The 19,132-nt window shown below is 45.8% G+C and overlaps 2 protein-coding genes across 2 annotated transcripts in view; one reads left to right on the forward strand and one right to left on the reverse strand.

Moving 5' to 3' along the window:
• Positions 1-369: 369 nt before the first annotated feature.
• Positions 370-6,646, reverse strand: LOC138634292 (protein cordon-bleu-like). The gene is made up of 9 exons (XM_069721085.1): positions 6,530-6,646; positions 6,213-6,417; positions 5,856-6,123; positions 5,638-5,664; positions 5,462-5,547; positions 5,174-5,371; positions 4,692-4,794; positions 1,603-2,619; positions 370-1,225 (listed from the first exon to the last, which is right to left on the reverse strand). Exons 1-9 carry the CDS (start codon positions 6,622-6,624, stop codon positions 1,218-1,220), a joined length of 2,007 nt encoding a protein of 668 aa, XP_069577186.1. The 5' UTR covers positions 6,625-6,646; the 3' UTR covers positions 370-1,217.
• Positions 6,647-12,191: 5,545 nt separating this feature from the next.
• scn1lab (sodium channel, voltage-gated, type I like, alpha b) overlaps positions 12,192-19,132 on the forward strand; it is a 28,588-nt gene continuing 21,647 nt past the window's right edge. The window contains exons 1-5 of the mRNA XM_069721081.1: positions 12,192-12,476; positions 16,061-16,383; positions 17,241-17,358; positions 17,600-17,690; positions 18,206-18,334. Coding sequence (XP_069577182.1) covers positions 16,114-16,383; positions 17,241-17,358; positions 17,600-17,690; positions 18,206-18,334 — 608 coding nt within the window. The 5' untranslated portion in view covers positions 12,192-12,476; positions 16,061-16,113. The remainder of the gene's footprint in view (positions 12,477-16,060; positions 16,384-17,240; positions 17,359-17,599; positions 17,691-18,205; positions 18,335-19,132) is intronic.

Genomic DNA, 19,132 nt, shown 5'->3' on the forward strand with positions numbered 1-19,132 from the left:
CCTCTGGGGGGAGCGCCGCGGAAACACGACAGGGTCAACGGTCACCTCCCATCATCCACCACGCAACCCGTCCTCTCTCTCTCTCTCTCTCTCTCTCTCTCGCTCCTCAGGTGGAGCAAAGAGAGAGAGAGAGAGCGAGAGAGAGAGTCTTGAAGCGAGCCCACTCAGTCCAGGCCTGGCAAACAAGGAGCTTTAGCCACAGGCGGTTCTGGCGAGGTCTTCTACCTCGCACAGCTCCTTGCTTGTTTCTCCAAGGCCAGGGCCGGATCAATACGTATAGTAGTGCGGATTTCTTTTGGCACCCAACTATAGCTGCGCCGTGTTGCCCCGAGGTGTAAAGGGGGGTCCGCTAAAGACATAACAAGTGTGTGTGCATGCGAGCAAAGTGGACTCGAGTTTATTCAGGAAAGGTGCTGGAAATGCTTGGCATAAAAAAAAAAAAAAAAAAGCAGATCGCTTCAACAAAGATTCTTTTTTTTTTTTTATACGTTTTTGTTGCTGGAAAACGCAGAAATTCACATTAAATATTACACCGGAAAAAAAGAAGATACAGAGAGAAGAATCCTAAAACGGAATAAAGCGTCAGATCGTTTGCGGCTGCTGAGTAAAACAATTCAAGTGATTATTTCTGTGAAACATAAGTACAAATATGTCCATCAGAGTAGACTTGATGTAGAAAAAAAAAAAAAAAAAAAAGACCTCACAAATAAAGAAGCTGTGAGGATATTCAATGCTCTTCTGCCACCTGCTGGCCAAAAACCAAACGACACAGTTGAAGGTTTTTTTTTTTACCCCCCACATGTCTGAAAGTACATCCTGAGGGAGAAAAATTCAACATAAAATAAGTCTCCAATTGCTTTTGTTTTACACAGAGTGAGAAGAGAGAGAGAGAAAAAAAAAAAAAGCTCACGTCAGCGTTTACGTCCGTCTTGGCACACGTTGAATGAAAATGTAAAAGGAAAAACAAAAACAGGATATCGTCGGTTCAACAACTCGCGTCCTGTACGTTTGGCATTCTCCGCAACACACACACACACGCGCGCAAAACAAAAATTTGTTTAACCTGCGAACATAAAGGGTCAAACGAGGTTTGTCCGGCACGAAAACTGAAAAAAAAAAAAAACGCGGGGAAAAACTGCAACGGTTCTTCGGGAAGTCGTCGGCTGACGTTTCGTTTTTTTTTTTCTGCAGAGTCATAAACACGGCGAGGAAGCAGCTCAGGCACCTGCGGCAGAAAAACAAGAGAAAAATCCTTCAGGGTGACGTCCAAAGTGTTCCTGAAAAATGAGGCCGATGCAGAAAGCTTGCAATACCGCCGAGTGCCACCAGAGGTCGGCTCCAAAAAAAAAAAAGCCTCCCGTTCAACTTCTCCCGTAAACGTTATCTCGGTGTTTGTTAGCTCGAGTCGCTCCTTCTTATTAGTTTTCTGCCGGTAACCAGACTTAGAAAATATTGACAGCCGATTGGCTTAACGCGGGAGGTCTGTGAATGTGATTGGACGAGGAACGTCGACAGATTTACAGAGTAACTCTCGAGTAATCAAACGTATCTTTCTGACCTACAGGTTGGACTCCAGAACGACCGCGGTGGCAGAGAACTCACCGTACTGGTACGTGGACCTGGGCGGCGACGGGAAGTCCGGACCGCCGGACCTCTGAGGGCCCAAACGTTTAACCAGACTCTGGAGGCGGGACTTCTGGACGGCCATCGCCACCGCCTGGGAGAATCGGGACGGGGGGCCTTCTGCGTTCTCGTTAAAAAAGACCGGCGGGGGAGGAGGAGGGAAGCCGACCTCCTCCTGCCGCTCTTCTTCTCGTGCCTCCTCGGCGGTCTCCTCCTCCTCCTCGGCGCAGGGACCGCACGGGTCCACGTCGTCGCTCGGGCTTCGGGCGACGCGAGATGTGACCTCGGGCTCCGGCTCCTCCTCTTCCTCCTCCTCTTCCTCCCGCTCTCCGGCGGCGTCCTCAACCTCCGACTGAGAACCGTTCTGAGAGTCCAAATCGCGTAGATCGTCGTCGTCGTCGTCAGGCGCCTGAATCTGCTGAGTCGGAGGTTCTGGACTCGGTGAATCTGATCTGACGGGAGAAGGCGGCTCCTCCTCCTCCTGCGCCTCCTCGCGAGGCGCTTCCCTCTCCTCTATCGATATCTGGAGCCGCTCCGGTTTCTTCTGCGGAACCACCGTGAACGTGGTCGTCCCCCTCCTGGACGCCGGACCCTCCCACTCGCTCTCCCTCAGGAGGTTCGATCTCAGAACGGACTCGAGCTCCGCCAAGAGGACGCCGTCGTCCGGCCGCGTCGCCGGCGAGAAGGAGGCGGAGCCGTGGTGAAATCTCGGGAAGGAGGCGGAGCCCTTCAGACGTTGCACCAGCGTTGCCTTGGAGACGGAGGACGTCAGGACTTTGGCGAGAGCGTCGCGGTAGTCGGAGAGGTCCCTCCCCCGGACCGACGGCAGATAGGGGTCGGCCACCCTGTGGAGGTGAGACGCCAGGGACGGGCGGGAGGACGGGGGCGGCCGGGGCGGCCGGGACAGACGCGACGACGAAGACAGAGACAGTTTCACCGAGGCGGACTCGTCGCTCCGTCCGAGCTCCTCCGCCGCGTTCAGGGACTCTACGCCGCCTGGGGAAACAGGAAACACTTAGAAAACAAGCCTTTGGTTGCGATTTTTCAAAATAAAACGCCACATTTCAAATTAAGATGCTGCACAGTAAACACAAACATCATTTGCATTGTAAATTTAACTTTAATGGAATAAAATCTGTATTTTTTTTTTTTACCCATTTAATCTCCATTTACAACCCCAAAATGACAACAAAAAAAAAAGGAAAACATGTTTCGATGAATTCAGACACGAACACATTTTTAAATGGAATTACAAATTACACATTTAAAACAGTCAGTTTTATTAAAATAAAAAATACCGAGGAGAGCTTTAGAAAATCTGCACAAAAAAATAATATTGTGTAAATGGAAAAGCAAAAGAAGATAAAAGCACATAAATAATAAAAACAAACATGAATATACAACAGGAAGAAGTAGGTAATAAATAAAGGAATAAATATTCAAAGTGAAATATGTGATATTGGGAAAGAGAGCAATTATAATTTTACAAAGGGCTTCTGGAAAAAATTAGAATTCCTCATTAACGAGCCGAGTGAATACATTTTACCAAGTCCTCCTTAGTTATCTGACTTCGTTTTGAATAAAATGGCACGATAATAAGTTTTCAAAAATCAAACCTATTAAAAGGAAAACGCACAAAAGAAAAAGAACAAAAACTTAAAAAGACAAAAAAAAAAAAAAAGGTACAGAACAAGCAGACGACTTAAAAAAAACACAAAAAAACAGAACAAATATAGAGCGTGACACGCATCCAGGAAAAGCAGGAGGAGGAGGAGGAAGAGGAGGTGGCGGAAGGAGGAAGAGGAAAAGCAGCAGCCCTCAATCACCTCGTTCAGGGAGCGCAAGAGTCTGGAAGCAGGGAGGAGAGAAAAAGGTTTAAACAAGGTTTTACAGCTTCCGAGGAATTTCCGGCCTGCGATTAGGGAAGTGTGGGAGATCGGGGAGTTGTTGTTGTTGTTGGTTTTTTTTGTTCCTAGCCTCATGTTGACACCGGCTCGGCAGCAGCGTGGGAGTGAAACCACGACGACGGCGATGTGGTCGTTAATTAAAACCCCGCCCGATCCGTTGGCTGTGTATAAAAGTGTTCGGAGCAAAACAAAAAAAAAGAAAAAGAAAAGAGGCTGCGATACCACCGGGCGCCACTAGAGGTCGGCTCCAAAACAAAACCAAAAAAAAAGCCTCCATAGACTCCCGTTCGACTTCTCTCACGTCAATCAAATTTCTCCCCGAGTTATATATTATAATAATCCCATCGTCAATTAGAAAATAAGCTTCTAAAAGTTGTTGTTTTTTTGTTTGTTTTTATTTGGGGGGGGGGGGGGGGCGTGTCTGTTTGATCGACGGGTTACGGCCTCCGTAGACTCCCGTTCAACCTGTCTCGTGAAACGAAGTTAAGTAAAGTGACCAAATATGGTCACTTCCTGCTTCCGCTGGTTGTAAATTCCAGATCCCTTGAAAGCAGATCAGGACAGGAGAGAGAGAGAGAGAGAGAGAGAGAGAGAGAGGAGAAGCCTGAACCCGGGGTGGGGTGGGGCGGGGTGGGGGGGGGGGGGCACATCAGACAGACTTAATACCGGGGAATGAAAAGCTCGGACAATAGAGGGATTTATCTCAAGCCAATATGTTGTATGAACAAGGCGCGCGGGTCACTTTAATTGGGGGGTTAAACGGCTGATAAAAAAAAAAAAAAAAGCGACGTGGATTTAACCGCTAAATCTTCTATTTCGATGGCGTTTTGACATTTTAATCTCGATTTATCTTCAATCTCTCTCCCGACCTCTCGCCGACGGCTGGAAAAGGGAGGTGAGGGGTGTGGGGGGGTGTGGGGGGGTTGATAGGAGAATCCAGCCCGCTCTGTTACATAATACTGTAAAAGGCCAACTTGTGATTATTTCACAAGGAGGGTATGGTGGGGGGGACACTTCCAGCTCCCGTGCTGTTTCGCACCGTCGCCACCAGGTGGCGGAATAAACGCACAGCTGGGCTGATTTTAAAACCATATAAATTGGCTGATTTCTGCTTTTTTTGGGGGGTTTTAAGGTGCAGCGTTACGTAATGAAGGTTCGTACCTCGATCGCCAGCGTCCGCCTGCAGCTCCTGGGGGGGGTTTGCGCAGGGAGGCGGGGGGGGGGCCCTCCTCTTGGTGCTCCTTAATGTCGACTCCGCAGACGTCTGCACAGAAAACAAGGGCATTTGTTTGGCTTTTTTTTTTTAGGATCATGTGCTTCATTTTGAGGATTTTTCTTTTTTGGGGGGGGGTGTCTTCAAATCAATTTGTTATATATCGGGGGAAACACTGGTGTTTATTATTTTTTACAGTTGTTTTTAAATTACAATTACAAGAAGTAGAAGAAGAGGAAGTAGAAGAGGAAGAAGAAGTAGAAGAAGAGGAAGGAGAAGTAGAAGAAGAGGAAGAAGAGGAAGAAGAAGAAGAAGAGAAAGAAGAAGAGGAAAAACAAAAAGAAGTAGAAGATGAAGAAGGAGAAGAAGATGAAGAAGAAGTAGAAGAAGAGGGAGGAGTGGATGAGGAAGTGAACCCCCCCCCCACTACCTGTGCTCCCCCCAGACTGCAGCTGCTGAGGTTGTTGGTGAGGCTCAGCGACGCTCCCAGCGGCGGCGGCGGCGGCGCTCGTCTCTTCTTGGGCCCGTCCGCCGGCAGCGCGTTGGAGGAGGAGACGCCGTCCGACTCCAAACCGACTCCCGCTCGCTCGCCGAGGCCGGGAGTCGGCGGGACGCTGACTTCCCCTTCCTACGGAGAGACAGATGCACATCTGGATCACAATCGGGGGGGGGGAACCACACGCAAACATCTGCAATAATCATTTTCACGACAACGCACCGCTTCGTGTTTCTTCTTCCGTCGTCTGAACAAGCTGAGAAAGCCCGTGTTCTCCTTCTGCTCCTTCTGCTCCTTCTTCGGCAGCTCTACGCAGCGTAAACCCACGTCAGTAAACGATACGCGGCGACAACGCCTCAACATGCCCCGCCCCCTTTTTGGTTTGTCCCGTGCGTTACCTTGTAGCGGAGGTGGCGAGGCGACCTCTGTCGGCATGACAACGCGAGACGAATCAGGTCAGATGGGACACGAACAACAAGTACAGCGGGTGTTTATACAGCAGAAGGTATAATGTATATATGGTGTGTAAATTATTGGCGTTGTACTTTTTTTTTTTTTTTTTTAAATGTAAAATTGAGAAGGGGCACCGTCGTCACGGCGACCGCTTTGCACGCACCCGCTTCGGCCGCCCGGGGCCGGTGGTCGGCGGGCTCCTTCCCCGCCGTGTCCCTGGCGAACACCTCCCTCAGCCCGTGCTCATTCAGGGTCCTGCTCAGGTCCAGCGTCTCTCCGGAGCGTCCGTCTCTCAGCAGGACGGTCGTCCCCACGTTGAACTCGCACTTGTCGCACACCGCCGGCAGCAGCGTCGCCAGCGGCAGCCGGGGATTCACTCGCACCACCGTCTTGTGGGACTTGTTGTAGTTGACCAGCAGTCGCACCGTCGCCTGCGAAAGACAAACGACGTCATCCGACGAAGTAACTTTTTTTTTTTTTTTTTTTTAAATCTGTATTTATTTATTTAATTTTTTTAAACCTCTGGCATGTACGGCCTCCTGATCTTCTCCTCCACCGCGCCTCTGGACCTCAGCACGATCTTCTCCGCCTCCAGCGAGCCGATGGGGGAGTTGGGTTTGAAGCTGACGTTGTCCCTGTTGGCGGAGAGGACCTCGACGGTGTAGTCGGAGGGATTCAGGTGGTAGCTGGCGCACAGCGTCACCAGCAGGTCCATGACCGCTTTACTACAAAGACCACAAAACAAAACAAAGAATCTGGTCAAAAATCCCTGTAAACCCCTTTGGGTTTTTTTTTGGTTTTTTGGGGAGGGGAGACGGGGGGAGCGGTAGGACCTACCTCCCGTGCACCGTGGCGTTCTTCTCCGCCCCGCCCGGCAGCACCACGCGCAGCGAGTGGTCCCTCTCCAGCGGATTCACCTGCTCGTGGTCCATCCTCGACGGGCTTTTCTTTTTTTTCTTTTTTTCCGATGGGGAAAAAAAACCTCCCAAGGTCTGGCGTCAGGTGAACCTCCTGGCAAGACAACACGCAACGCAGCTCTTTCAACGGGGTATCTCGTGTATATATATATCTATACATTACCTGAAACCACGTCGCCGGGGGCGACACGCTGCTGAGATGTCGTGCAGCGGCTCGAAGAAAACACACACTTGCTTGGAAAGGCTAAAAGATTTGTTGTTCCCTGTGGGGCTGCAGCCGGTGATTATTTTCATTCTTTCATGTTATTTATTTGGCTAGAGACAGATATTGTTTTTCTGCAACAGCGGCATGTAAATAAATAAATAAATGCAATTCAACACAATTCAAATAGAGGTAGTAAAAAATATCTAGAAAAAAAAAAGTAAAAAATACACAGTATTAGGTTAGGTTAGGTAGTTACTTTATTAATCCCCGAGGGGAATTTTTTTAAATTTTATTTATGTTGTATACAAATAAAAGAATAATATCAAAGAGAATAATATCAAATTAAACGACAGTGCAATTATTTGGTGTGTAAAATATCAGCAAACCGTTTGTTTTTCTAACTTGAACTCTCCAAAAGACAAAGAAAATCAGCAAATACTCCTATTTTGGCCATTTCGGCTCATAAATTAGCAATTTAAACAATAATTAAAACGGATTGTTGAGCTTTATTTTACCGCACAGACTACTAATCGACTCCAAACTTCTGATTCAACTTTATTCAAAAGCCATGACGGCGCTCCTCTTTGCGGGTGTTGTTGACATTTACAGATTAACCTTTTTATTTTTATTTTATTTTTTTTTTTTTTAATTAAATTAAGAAAAAGAAAGAAAAAAAAAAGCGTTAAATGTCAACCGTTACCTGCAAAAAAAGTTTCCTCAAACGTTACACTGTGTCAAAAAAAAAAAAACATCCAAAACTCCCACACGAGAAATGCGTCCCTGAAAGCTGCAAACACCAAACGATAACTTTTGGACGTGTTTACCTGTAAAGATTAACGGAGCAACCTCCGCCTCTGACCGACGACCGTCTGGGTGCATTTAAGGGACGCTCCTTCTCCGGGGATTTAAAAACACTCTGCGTCTTCACCTTTGACCTTCCGTGGGTCTCTGCCACCGCACCGATTAAAAAAAAAAACAAAAAAACGGCGACGCCCTCTGCGAGTGTATTTTTAAGCGAGGAGAGTTCAGCGGCGCGTGCCGACAAAACAGCTGTGTGTGTGTGTGTCTTGTTCATTAACTCACACGCGCGCGCCGGCGGGTCCCACCCCCCCCTTTTTTTTTTTTTTTTTCCTCCGCGCGCGCGTGCACACTGACGTGACAAGAGTACGCTTGCCAAACTTAAAGCAAACTGCAACGTGAAAACGGGCTCGTGACGTCATTTGATATATATATATTTATTTTTTTTTTTTTTTGTATTTATTATTATTATTTTTTTAAACAAATATATAGACGAACTACTTTTAAAAACAAACAAACATATATATATTTATAATAAATTACATTGAAATTAGAATATAAACAATAACAAATGTAAATAATAAAATAAATATTATTTTAGCAGCTTATTTATATATTTGTACTGCAAAATTGCTTCTTTTTTATAGGTTAGCTTATTGAAATTACAAAAGTACATTATATTAAAAACTAATAATATAATAATGATGAAATAATCTGGTGAAACTGAAGCCTGCTGGACAGCCATCAACAAATGTATGTTAATGACATAACAGGTCTAACCCGTCTGCCTTCGGCCATGTTGTCCAAGCAGTAATGCTGAGGTCTAAATAAGATTACTCTGTTTCTCCAGCAAAGAGGGATTAGTGCTTCTTCTTTTTTTTTTCCTTTTTTTAAATCTGCATCTCTTCATGCCACTACATTAAAAAAAAAAAACAACAACACTTCAATAACTATAAATCTACAGCCGTTTACGCTCACCTGTGCCCACAGATCGTTCCCATTCTCCTTCAGGTTCCTCTCCTGTACATTAGGAAGGTAAGAGGAAGGAGGGAGCAGGAAATGATGTCGGTGTAATCCCTCGTTTAGCAGACGGGAGAAGCCTGCCACACCTTCAGGCCCTGCCCAGTCATGTGACAGCACTTTGCATGTCTGTGTTTGTGTCATGTGGTTGTGGAGACCTCGGTGACATGTTGAACCAAGTCTGCAAAGCTCTGCCCCGTAACCACATCAATGTTAAAGACTGTAAACAAATAAATAAAATAAAAAAAAAAAAAAAAAAGGCCTCTAATCCACATAAGGTTCTCTGTAGGATCTGGATAAATGACTGCTGATCAGCTGTAGTCCATCACACTGTCCAGCGCCCACGTGGGCCTCCCCTCCGGGGCAAATCCTAAATAAAGTGGCTCAAAAATACCGCCTGAAATAAGAGCGTGTGGACTGAAAATAACTTCAAGGGAACACTTTGAAGTACTGGTTCTCAACCAGTGGGTTCGCGACCTCCCGAGAGGTCACCGTCTAAATTTAGAGGGTCACGAGCTGACGGCGTGTTGTGAGGCATTGCAGTGCAGATGGGAATCTCACAATGAGGGTCTAAGGAGGGAGGCTTCTGTTTCTTGAGGCAACTTCATAATAATAATTGTAATTTTTTTTTCTTTCAGTAAATTCAATAGTAATTTAATTTAATTAAAAGTGAATTTTTGCGATTAACAAACACACTTAAAACTATTTTATTTTACAGAAAGTTGCTGCGTACTGTGCAAAATAAGAGCAACTTCCGTTCTGTGTATTCAGTGTTTCTATTTTGGTATATTTAGCTGGCGTGGCTACAACTTTAGTTGGTCCAATAAGCTACTTTTGGTTTATTTATTATACTTTTGGATCAAATACCAAAGGCAGGTTGCCGATTTGCCTCAGATGAACTCTGTTTTGTGCTAATTAGCAAATGCTTGCACGCTAATGCTAAGCTAAGGTAGTAAACGTGTGAAACATGATGGCCGTCAGCTACGGGTGGACGCGGCTCACCTGCACGTACAGTAGGCCGGCTGCTAAGTGGGAGTTTTAATCAAATTAAGCACAGGGGGTGGGTGGGGGGGTGGGGGGGTTGCAGACACGTCCACGACCGACTGTAATCTCCTAATCTGGTCGTGGAGTCTGAGGAAGCGCGCTCTGAACCGAAGGGATGAGATCTGCTGACGTTGCAGATATTTACACCTGGAAGATCGAACCAGCTCTCGTTCCATTAGCAGCGGCGTGATGAATTTGGGAGCCTCGTTCAGGCTTCGTCGCTTTCCTGCGACCCTCGTACACGTGTGTGTGTGTGTGTGTGTGTGTGTGTGTGTGTGTGTGTGTGTGTGTGTGTGTGTGTGTGTGTGTGTGTGTGTGTGTGTGTGTGTGTGTGTGTGTACATTTTCTTTGGATTCTTTCTATAAATGTTCTGCGCTTCCTGAGTTTACATTCAAAAGCGAGGAAATGAGCTCATATTGTTGCCGTGTTCGTTTCCTTCGAGAGGAAATAATAAAAAATAAATAAAATTTTAAAAAAAAGAAAGAAAGAAAGAAAGGGGGGGGGGTGCAGTGGTCGAGGATGTCGCCTCTCACGGGGGAGGGGGAGTTCTGGGTTCAAATCCGGGCCTGGGCAGAGTCTACATGTGGTTCTCTCTGGGTCCTACATCCAAAAAACAACAACCAAACATGCACGTCAGGTTAATTGGTGAGTCTTAATGGTCTTGTTTCCCCGTTGGTCTCTGTGTGTGCTGGCCCTCCAGGTTTGAGCTGAGATAGGCCCCGCCCCCCACCGTGACCCCGCTCGGGGTAAAGCATCGATAATAGACGTATTTGAGTAGAACTCCGTTTTTATTTTTGTTTCTTTCTGATTATCTGATAGAAAACGTGTAACACGTTTATTTTTTTTTGGAGTCACATCTGGTTTATTTCACTTCAGCTTGAAGTGCTCGAAGTTATTTATTTATTTTTAACGCTTTTTAGAATTCTATTCTTTTCTGGGACGAGGGCCGTTAAAGGCTGGTAGTGGTTTCACCTGTGGCTCCACAGGTGAAACCACTACCAGCCTGATTTCAGTCTCTCTCCCTGGAGGTCGAGGCCAGAGGTCATCATGTAGCTGGGAAATATCCACATTAGTGTGGAACTATTTCTATTTTGTTGTTGTTCAAGACCACGGTTAATAAACACACGTGTGTGTGTGTGTGTGTGTGTGTGTGTGTGTGTGTGTGTGTGTGTGTGTGTGTGTGTGTGTGTGTGTGTGTGTGTAAAGTGTTGCTTTGGGATCATTTGAGTTGTTTCTAATCAAATTCGAATCAGTTCATCGTCAAGTTGGTGAGTCCCCCTCGGGCGTTCCTCGCGAATCGCGTTCACGTGATTGGTGGAGAGGTCAAAGGGCGTTGACCTTCGACCTTTAGCGAGGAAGTTGCGATTCGTCGAGAGCAAGCGGACGTTTATTTTCTGAATTTTAAAGAAATTCCTTCCAAAGCGTTCCTGAGAAATGTAAGGGGGGGAAAAAATGAAGAGAGGACGCTGTTAAGGCGTGTAGATTTAATATAATATAATATAATATAATATAATATGTGCATTTGTAAAATAATTTTTTATGTATTTAGTGAGATTACACTTTAATAAGAACCGAGAGCTGGACTCCGGAACAGGAAGTTCACGTTTGCCGTGGTTTAAGTGGCCTCTTCCCTTTTAATGCGTCTTATAATAGAATTTATATATACAGTATATATTATTTTTTTTGGGCTGTCTATTGTGGCGGTGACATCCTATATAGGCTTTACTCTCGTTATACGAAAGTTTGACAACTTCAGAGAATAAACTTTTCCATAGTATTACGTCATTAGGGTCTTGGTGTAATGTGCCAGACTGTCCAGCAGGGGGCATCAGTATACAAGAAATAAACCGCGAGACAATAGTCCAGCACGCTTGACGTCTGTGTACGCCAATGTGGTCTCCGCGTGCCTGAAAAAAAACAAAAAAAACAACAACCTCATCTCCACCTCCATCTCGGCAAAATAGTAAATATCCTACAAATTAAAATAGATTATGTAAACAAATAAGAGAAAGTGAAACCCCATCAATATGCTGCAACATCACTGAGCAGCTGTGATACGTAGAGAGTTGTAAACTTCTTAAAGAACTTTTAGGGTTTTGTAGTAATCAGTAAAAAGTCAAACTTAATTGAAATAACTTGGATTGTTTTGGAACTATTTCGTCCAAATATATGGCTTTATGGTTATATGGCTTTATAGTAAACAAATTAAACTTAAAAAAAAAAAAGTATACTATTCAATGCTAATTTACCGGGAGGATGGATTTTAAAGTGCTGCCAATAATAGGACAAGCGCCTACCAAAATAAAAGCATGAATTAAATTACAAATAGGCTATAAAGTGTTTTTGTTTTTCACAATCTGACTTGCACTTGAAAATACTACTACTACTAATAATAATAATAATAATAAGACCATTCCCACGTGTTGTTGTCTGCCAACAGGTTGCTGCCGCTGTGATATTTCAGGCCATCTTGTGGACAGTCGCCGCTGTTTTTAAGGACATTCATCGTTCCCAACCAACCGGAAGCGCGGATTGATTTCTCCACGGCGAGAGCAAGGGCGGCTAAAAAAAACTAAAAAAAAACACAACCAAAACAATCAAAGGAGCAGCTTTCTTTTAATGATAAATCCGTGAACTGATCTCTGGCAGGGGAAGAAGGGGAAAAAAAAAAAAAAAAAAAAAAAACCACAAAGGAGGAGACAAACCTGGAAGTGACAGGCTACCGGCTTGAATAAAGGATTATTCTCTCGGATGTGGGATCTACCTCCAGGGTTCCCACCTGCTGGGCACCGTAATGGTGGTGAGTACCCGCATCTTCGGTTGAAGAGCCTTTTTTTTTTTTTTTCCCCTCCCCTGACGTGACAGCTGACTTATATTCGGTTTTATTTCTTCTTCTTCCATCTATATAATCGTGAATGAAACGTCTTTTAAAAAACAACAACACAGATTTTATATATATATATATATATATATATATATATATATTGCGCGTTAGGTATTCTTCCGCTAATTGCGCGCGTGCGATGCATACATATATATATATATATATATATATATATTTTTAAATATCCTCTCCTTCCATTTTTTTTTTAATGACGAAGTAACGTAGTCTTCATTCTTTCACGCTGTTAAATGTGTTCATCACAGCACTGAGCATAAAGGTGCCCGTTTTAACTACATGTTTTATTTTCTCCCAAACAAACAATAATTAAAAAAAAAAAAAAAAAAAAAAAATGAACGTCGTGACAAACAAACATGAAACAGGCTTCAAATATTAACACCACCACCACCACCACCACCAAACCCCCAGATAGTCCTCCGAGCTGTAGAGGCTCTTCTGGGGTGTGTTATTCCTTATTCCTGCTATTATGATGGGAGAGAAAAAGACAACATAGGTGACATTTAAAGATGGTTTAAAGAGGCGGAACCGCCTGAAAAGCCACACACACACACACACACACACACACACACACACACACACACACACAAAGAGGATCTATTTTTGGTGAAGCAGATGCAGATCCATTACAAGCAGTAAGAGACACACATCTGGAAAAGGACACGCCCCGACGCATTCACCGGCTCAATGGAGTGAAACCTTTTCATCACTTTTTTTTAATTTATTTATTAATTTTTTTAATATGTTTCCCATTAGAGGAAGGTTTGACCCTGTTAAATGGCTTAAATGCGGATTATGGATGGATTATTTCATACAAATATAATCCAATTTAAAAAAAAAAAAAAAAAAAAAAGCGGCAAGGATTTTCGTCGTTTTTCGGAAGATTTCGGAGCCGCTTCAACGACAGACCCACAGGTGGTCCCCGCACCTCAGTTTGGTAACCGCCGGTTTTCCAAGGGCGGAGGAGGGTGAGGAAGGAGGGTGAGGGGGGACGGGGACGGGGGACGGACTGATTAAACCTCAACCCCGGACCGTCGCTCACCGCTGCTGCCTTGCTCCGGAGCTGTCCGTCGTGGCCCGCCGGTGGCCGTGCGTTATACCCGGAGACGACGCGATGGCCGCGGCGGACTTGACAGCCTCTTCTTCGTGGTAAATTTTTTTTTGAAAGGGCTAAAAAATGAAATAATAGAAAAAAAAAAGAAAAAAAAAAGAAGAAGAAACATAAAAGTACGGCATCTTTTCTTTTTTCTTTTTTTTTTCTTTTTTCCAACATGGCGTCAGCTGCTGCGGCCCCCTCGGCTCCGTCTCCAACAATTAAGGTATCGTCTGCCACGCGCCCTTCCTCCTTTATTTCTGTTTTTTTTTAAATTATTATTATTATTATTTGTTCTAGTCTCACACACTTCTATTAATACCTCTTGGGTGGTGTCGCTGTTAAATACAAAATCAATACAAGTGTAGCATGCAGATGTTTATCAACCTCCTCCAGGTAAACACAGAGGGGAGGTGGAGGGAGGGAGGGGGGTGGGGTGAGGAAAATAAACGACCTCAACGTGCGTTTAAGGTCACGATAAAGACGTCGCGTGAGCATTAGGGGAGGTGCTCGTGCCGTTTACCCCCCCCCCCCACCACCACCACCACCACCACCTCCACCCTTTGACACCGTTTAAGACGGGAGGTGCTCGGGTCTGACGCGTTCAGGGGACGGTCTCCACCTGTTGGGCAGCTGCTTCTTCAGCACCGCGGACAGTGAGCCATCTGCCTGTGTGGAGGTGGAGGTGGAGGGTGGAGGGGGGATGGTGGTGGTGGTGGTGGGGGGGGGGGAGCGGCTCATGTTTCTCTGCACTCTCTCTCATGTTTGTGAAGCGTAAAAAAAAAAAAAAATAGAAGAAAAAAGTTCAAGTCCCGAAAAACAAAACGCTCGCTGAGGAGCAAAGAATCTGCTGGCTTGTTTTTGTTGTTTGTCGTGACCTTTCACCCCGTTTCACCTCCCCCTCCCTCCCCCCTCCCCCCCCTGTGTGTTTACCTGCAGGAGGTTGTATTTATGTGTGTGTTGAACAGCTTTCTTTTTAATGAGACCTGTAGGAATGTTTTTTTTTTTTAGTTTAGTTTAGTTTAGTTGGGGTGGGTGGGGTGGGTGGGGGGTGGGTGGGGGTTTAGCTGCCTACTCCGGCGGGCGACAAGCTGTCAGGACGCAGCATCACAACACTGCGTCCCCGGGCGGTCTCCGGGACACGAGCAGATGATGTTCCATGAGACATCCCATCATTTACAGAGGCAGAGATCGAGGCTGAGCGCTAACAGAGATGTGTGTGTGTGTGTGTGTGTGTGTGGGGGGGGGGGGCCCTATGGAGAACCACAAGTCCGCGGAAAGATGCCGAAACAAATCGTCCGCTTCGCTCTTTGCTGGGTCGTTACCGCGGCGACCGGCGCGGGTCGGGGTCGGCGGGCGTCCCCGCGGTCTTAAAAGATCTGATTCGAGAAAACCGACCCGATCTGAACTTTTAACCTATTTCCACGTCGCCCCCCACACACACACACACACCCTCCGCCCCACGTTTCGATGACATCATCGCCCTCTGCTGTGGTTTAACGGTACGCGAGTGGCGAAGTTAGCATCACAACAGCAGGCTTGTTCACTTTTCATTCGTACCTCGGTAGCGTCTCCGAAACCTAACGACCTGTCTTATCTCTTTTGGGGTTGTTGTTTTTTTTTTCTTCTTAAAATAGTCCATTTCATTTTATTTTATTTATTATTTATTCCCCGGTTCCAGGCTATCCGCCAATTAATTATCGGTGGAAGGAAGGAGCACACCAGGACTTCCTCAGAAGCCGCCGAGGGCCAAACGCAAAGCAATAAATAGATCAAGGCCGAGGATTACGGCGTCTTTTCCAGCTGCCCACGTCAGACCTGCGACCTCCCGCCGCTTCTTTTAATTCAGAAATATTCCAACCCGGACGTCACAACAGAGAAGAAACGACGCTTATTAAATTTGTAATCCGTCCATTATTATTATTATTATTATTATTTTTTTTTTCTTCTTCCCCCGTCAGTCGCCGCTTATAAAAGCACAAACATCCCACTGAAGGCACTCAGACTGGTGTTAGTCACTCGGAGACATTTGCATGTGAAATGTGTTTCATTTTGTCCTCTCTGCCCGAGCCTTTATTTATTTAAATTGATTGATTTATTTATTGTTTTAAATGCGTCTCCGTAAAGCGTCCTCGATCGGCGTGGTCAAATCATCAACGGTCACGTTCACCGTACGTAAAAATAGACGCCGCCTCCCGGGGTCGGAAATGTGAAGCCGCATGCTGAAGTGCCTTAAAGGTGCAATACCAGTGAGGGCCAGTAGGGGGCTGGCTTAAAAAAAAGACGTTTTTCTCTGTGGCTCTATGGGCAGGCTTTTAATGTCTTTATACTATAATATATTATAGTACTATAGAGTTGACCCCCCCCTTCTCATCTGGTATCCCCTCCTCAGCTCCCCGTCCCAGCTGAGCCCCCCGCCGCCCTCTGAAGGAGCAGGATGACAAGATGGCGCAGCTGCTTGTACCGCCCGGACCTGACAGCTTCCGCCCCTTCGCCCCCGAGTCGCTGGGCGCCATCGAGCGGCGCATCGCCGAGGAGGCGGCCCGGAGACCGCGGGCGGACCGCCGCAGCGACGGCGCCGACGACGACAACGGGCCCAGGCCCAACAGCGACCTGGAGGCGGGCAAGTCCCTGCCCTTCATCTACGGGGACACGCCCCCCCACCTGGTGTCCACGCCTCTGGAGGACCTGGACACCTTCTACGGCAATCAGAAGGTCTGTGGGCGGGGTCGCCGCCGGCCAATAGGGAAAACATTTGGAAGCGATGCAGCCACCCGCCTTTTGTATTTATCGATATTTTAAAAAGACCCCCCTTCCGCCTCCACCCCACCGGCCATATATATATATATATATATATATATATATATATATATACAGCAGGAACCGCGGCTCTCCGCGGCGTCGTTATGGACACCGATTCAGCTTCCAGTTATGACTCACGCTTTTTTCTTCCCTGGTCCGAGCTCATAAAAGCTCTCAGCGAACTCTTTACAGGGAACACGCAGCAATTTCCTCCCACGTAGACGAGCCGAGAAGCACATGAAGTCTTTCCAGATATTCGCCGGTGCGGTCGTTATTAAAGCACTTTGAATCCGCGGCTGAGATCTTTTCATTTGAACTCGTGCAATCAGAATTTAACACGAACAGATTTTCATCACGATTCTCGCTCCCGTAAAGTCGTTTTTTTTTTTTTTTTTTTTCCCCCACCGGCGGTCGAGTGCGTTGATCGTTTTATCTCCAAAATGCAATTTAACTTGTTTTTAAAAAAAAATAAATTTAGATGCAGTTTTTTGAGACTTTTTTATTATTTCAAGATAATAAAAAAAAAAAATCCATTTTTATAAGTTTGTTTTTGGACACATAAAATATGATGAGATTCACTAACGCCGTCGTCGTCACAACAGTTTACGAATTTAAAGCGAAATGGGGCTAAGTGCTAATCCCTGCTTTAACCTGTGTGTGTGTGTGTGTGTGTGTGTGTGTGTGTGTGTGTGTGTGTGTGTGTGTGTGTGTGTGTGTGTGTGTGTGTGTGTGTGTGTGTGTGTGTGTGTGTGTGTCTCTCTCTCTCCCAGACCTTCATCGTATTGAATCGCGGGAAGGCGATCTTCCGTTTCAACGCCACTCCTGCCTTGTACATCCTCAGCCCCTTCAACCCTCTGAGGAGGATAGCGATCCGAGTCTTAGTGCACTCATATCCTTTCACCAGTTGTGGATTTAAAAAAAAAAAAACAACAACAACAACAACAAAAAGAAAAACAGGGGTTCTCGGGGGGTGACAAAAGAGGTCTGATAACTGGCCCAGACCACCAGAGAAGCTTACAGAGGGACGGGTTGGGGAGGGGGGGGTATGGGGGAGGGTTATGGAGGGGGGTAGGGGGTGGGGGGGGGGATGTGGTCACGGCGGGTTGTTCCTTGACTTTTTTCCCCCTCACGCTGTTCAGCATGTTGATCATGTTCACCATCCTGACCAACTGTTCGTTCATGACCCTCAGTAACCCCCCGGACTGGGCCAAGAATGTAGAGTGAGTTCCTTCTTCTTCTTCTTCTTCTTCTTCTTGTGGATCTCATGTCTGTATGTTTAAAAAAAACAACAACATCCGCTTAGAAATCATAGAGGGAAAAAACAAAGACGCTTTTGTTGTTGTTGTTGTTGTTGTGTGTTTTCATTTTGGACTCCAGCCTCAAAGCTAATCATGTTTCGGAGGAAACTTTCTCCGTAGAATATTAGTAATAATAATAATAATAATAATAATGAGCTTTATTTGCGGAGCACCTTTCATACAAGAAATGCAGCTCAAGGAAGGAAATTCCACATAAAATCAGAACGACTTTGCAGCATTTTAATGTAAAATTAAAAAAAAAAACAAAATAATAATCCAGATTTCTATCAAGAAAATTGACATAAGGTTCGCGGTGATTTTTAGGTATGATAGAGATCCAGAATCAATATTTCTCCCCACGGCAGCTTTTTTATTGTGCGTTTGTTTTGTTTTTTTCTTCATTTCCTGCCTTTCCTCTGCCTTCTTTTGTTTGCCAGGTACACATTCACGGGGATTTACACCTTCGAGTCCCTCATAAAGATCCTGGCCCGGGGCTTTTGCGTGGGGAAGTTCACTTTCCTGCGGGACCCGTGGAACTGGCTGGATTTCAGTGTCATCCTCATGGCGTAAGTATTGCGACCAATTTTAGAAAAACAAAAACAAAAAACAAAAAAAAAACGTGTTTGAGATGCTCATCAGCCGACGAAGTCGAGGAAGAGAGAGATCGGCGTTGCGTTTTCAATGGCGTCGCCAGGAATCTCTACTTCTGCTCTTAATGGATGTGAAGCGCCCTCCCCTCGCCCTCGCCCCACCCCCCACCCCTCCCACCTCCCGACTCCACCCTCCCCTCCCCTCCCACCCACGAGATCGAAGCCTTCGGCGTCGTAGCTTCTGTTGACGGTGGCATGAATGTGACCCGTTTCCCCGAGACGTTCCAGAGAAAGGTGGAACTCCGTCGCTCGATCGTCACCGGTTGCTTAGTTACGCACGCATCGGACTCTCGAAATCGGCAACGGAGGCCCTTTTCAAATGCTCCAGGAGACCTTGGCGACATCACTGGGAAAAAGTTGGGTTTTTAAAGGATGGAAAAAAAAACAACGTTGCGTTCAAATGACCCCCCCAAAATATAGGATATTCAAAATAGTCACTTTTCTTGAAGTGGTTGTGGTTTTTTGCGGCAGCGTCGTCTTCCCTGAAAGTCGCCTCTTTGTTTTCTGTCAGAAGACTTTTTGGCTTGAATTTACCCAAAACACTTTCAGTCCGAGCTGAGAAGCTCTTCGGTGCGGATTTTTATAACATTTAAAGAAAGTTCACCGCGCTCATCCGACTTGAACCCGCTAGAAGTGAAACTTAAAAAGAAAAAAGAAGAAGAAGAAAAGACGGGTCACGTCGCAGGAACGTCGACAGAACGTACGAGTCGGTCG

The sequence above is a fragment of the Brachyistius frenatus genome, unplaced genomic scaffold (genome assembly GCF_029030835.1).
Source record: "Brachyistius frenatus isolate BFR_SWC_R1_liver_20210118 unplaced genomic scaffold, ASM2903083v1 Contig_256, whole genome shotgun sequence".
Taxonomy (NCBI): Eukaryota; Metazoa; Chordata; class Actinopteri; family Embiotocidae; genus Brachyistius; species Brachyistius frenatus.

Bases quoted from the DNA above. Each gene is read 5' to 3' on its own strand.
- LOC138634292 (XM_069721085.1), bottom strand. From the start codon at position 6,624: ATGGACCACGAGCAGGTGAATCCGCTGGAGAGGGACCACTCGCTGCGC. The intron at 6,124-6,212 runs GTTTAAAAAAAT...TGTCTTTCGCAG, and splicing joins GGAGGCCGTACATGCCAGAG to GCGACGGTGCGACTGCTGGT. The intron at 5,548-5,637 runs GTAACGCACGGG...TACGCTGCGTAG, and splicing joins CTCGCCACCTCCGCTACAAG to AGCTGCCGAAGAAGGAGCAG.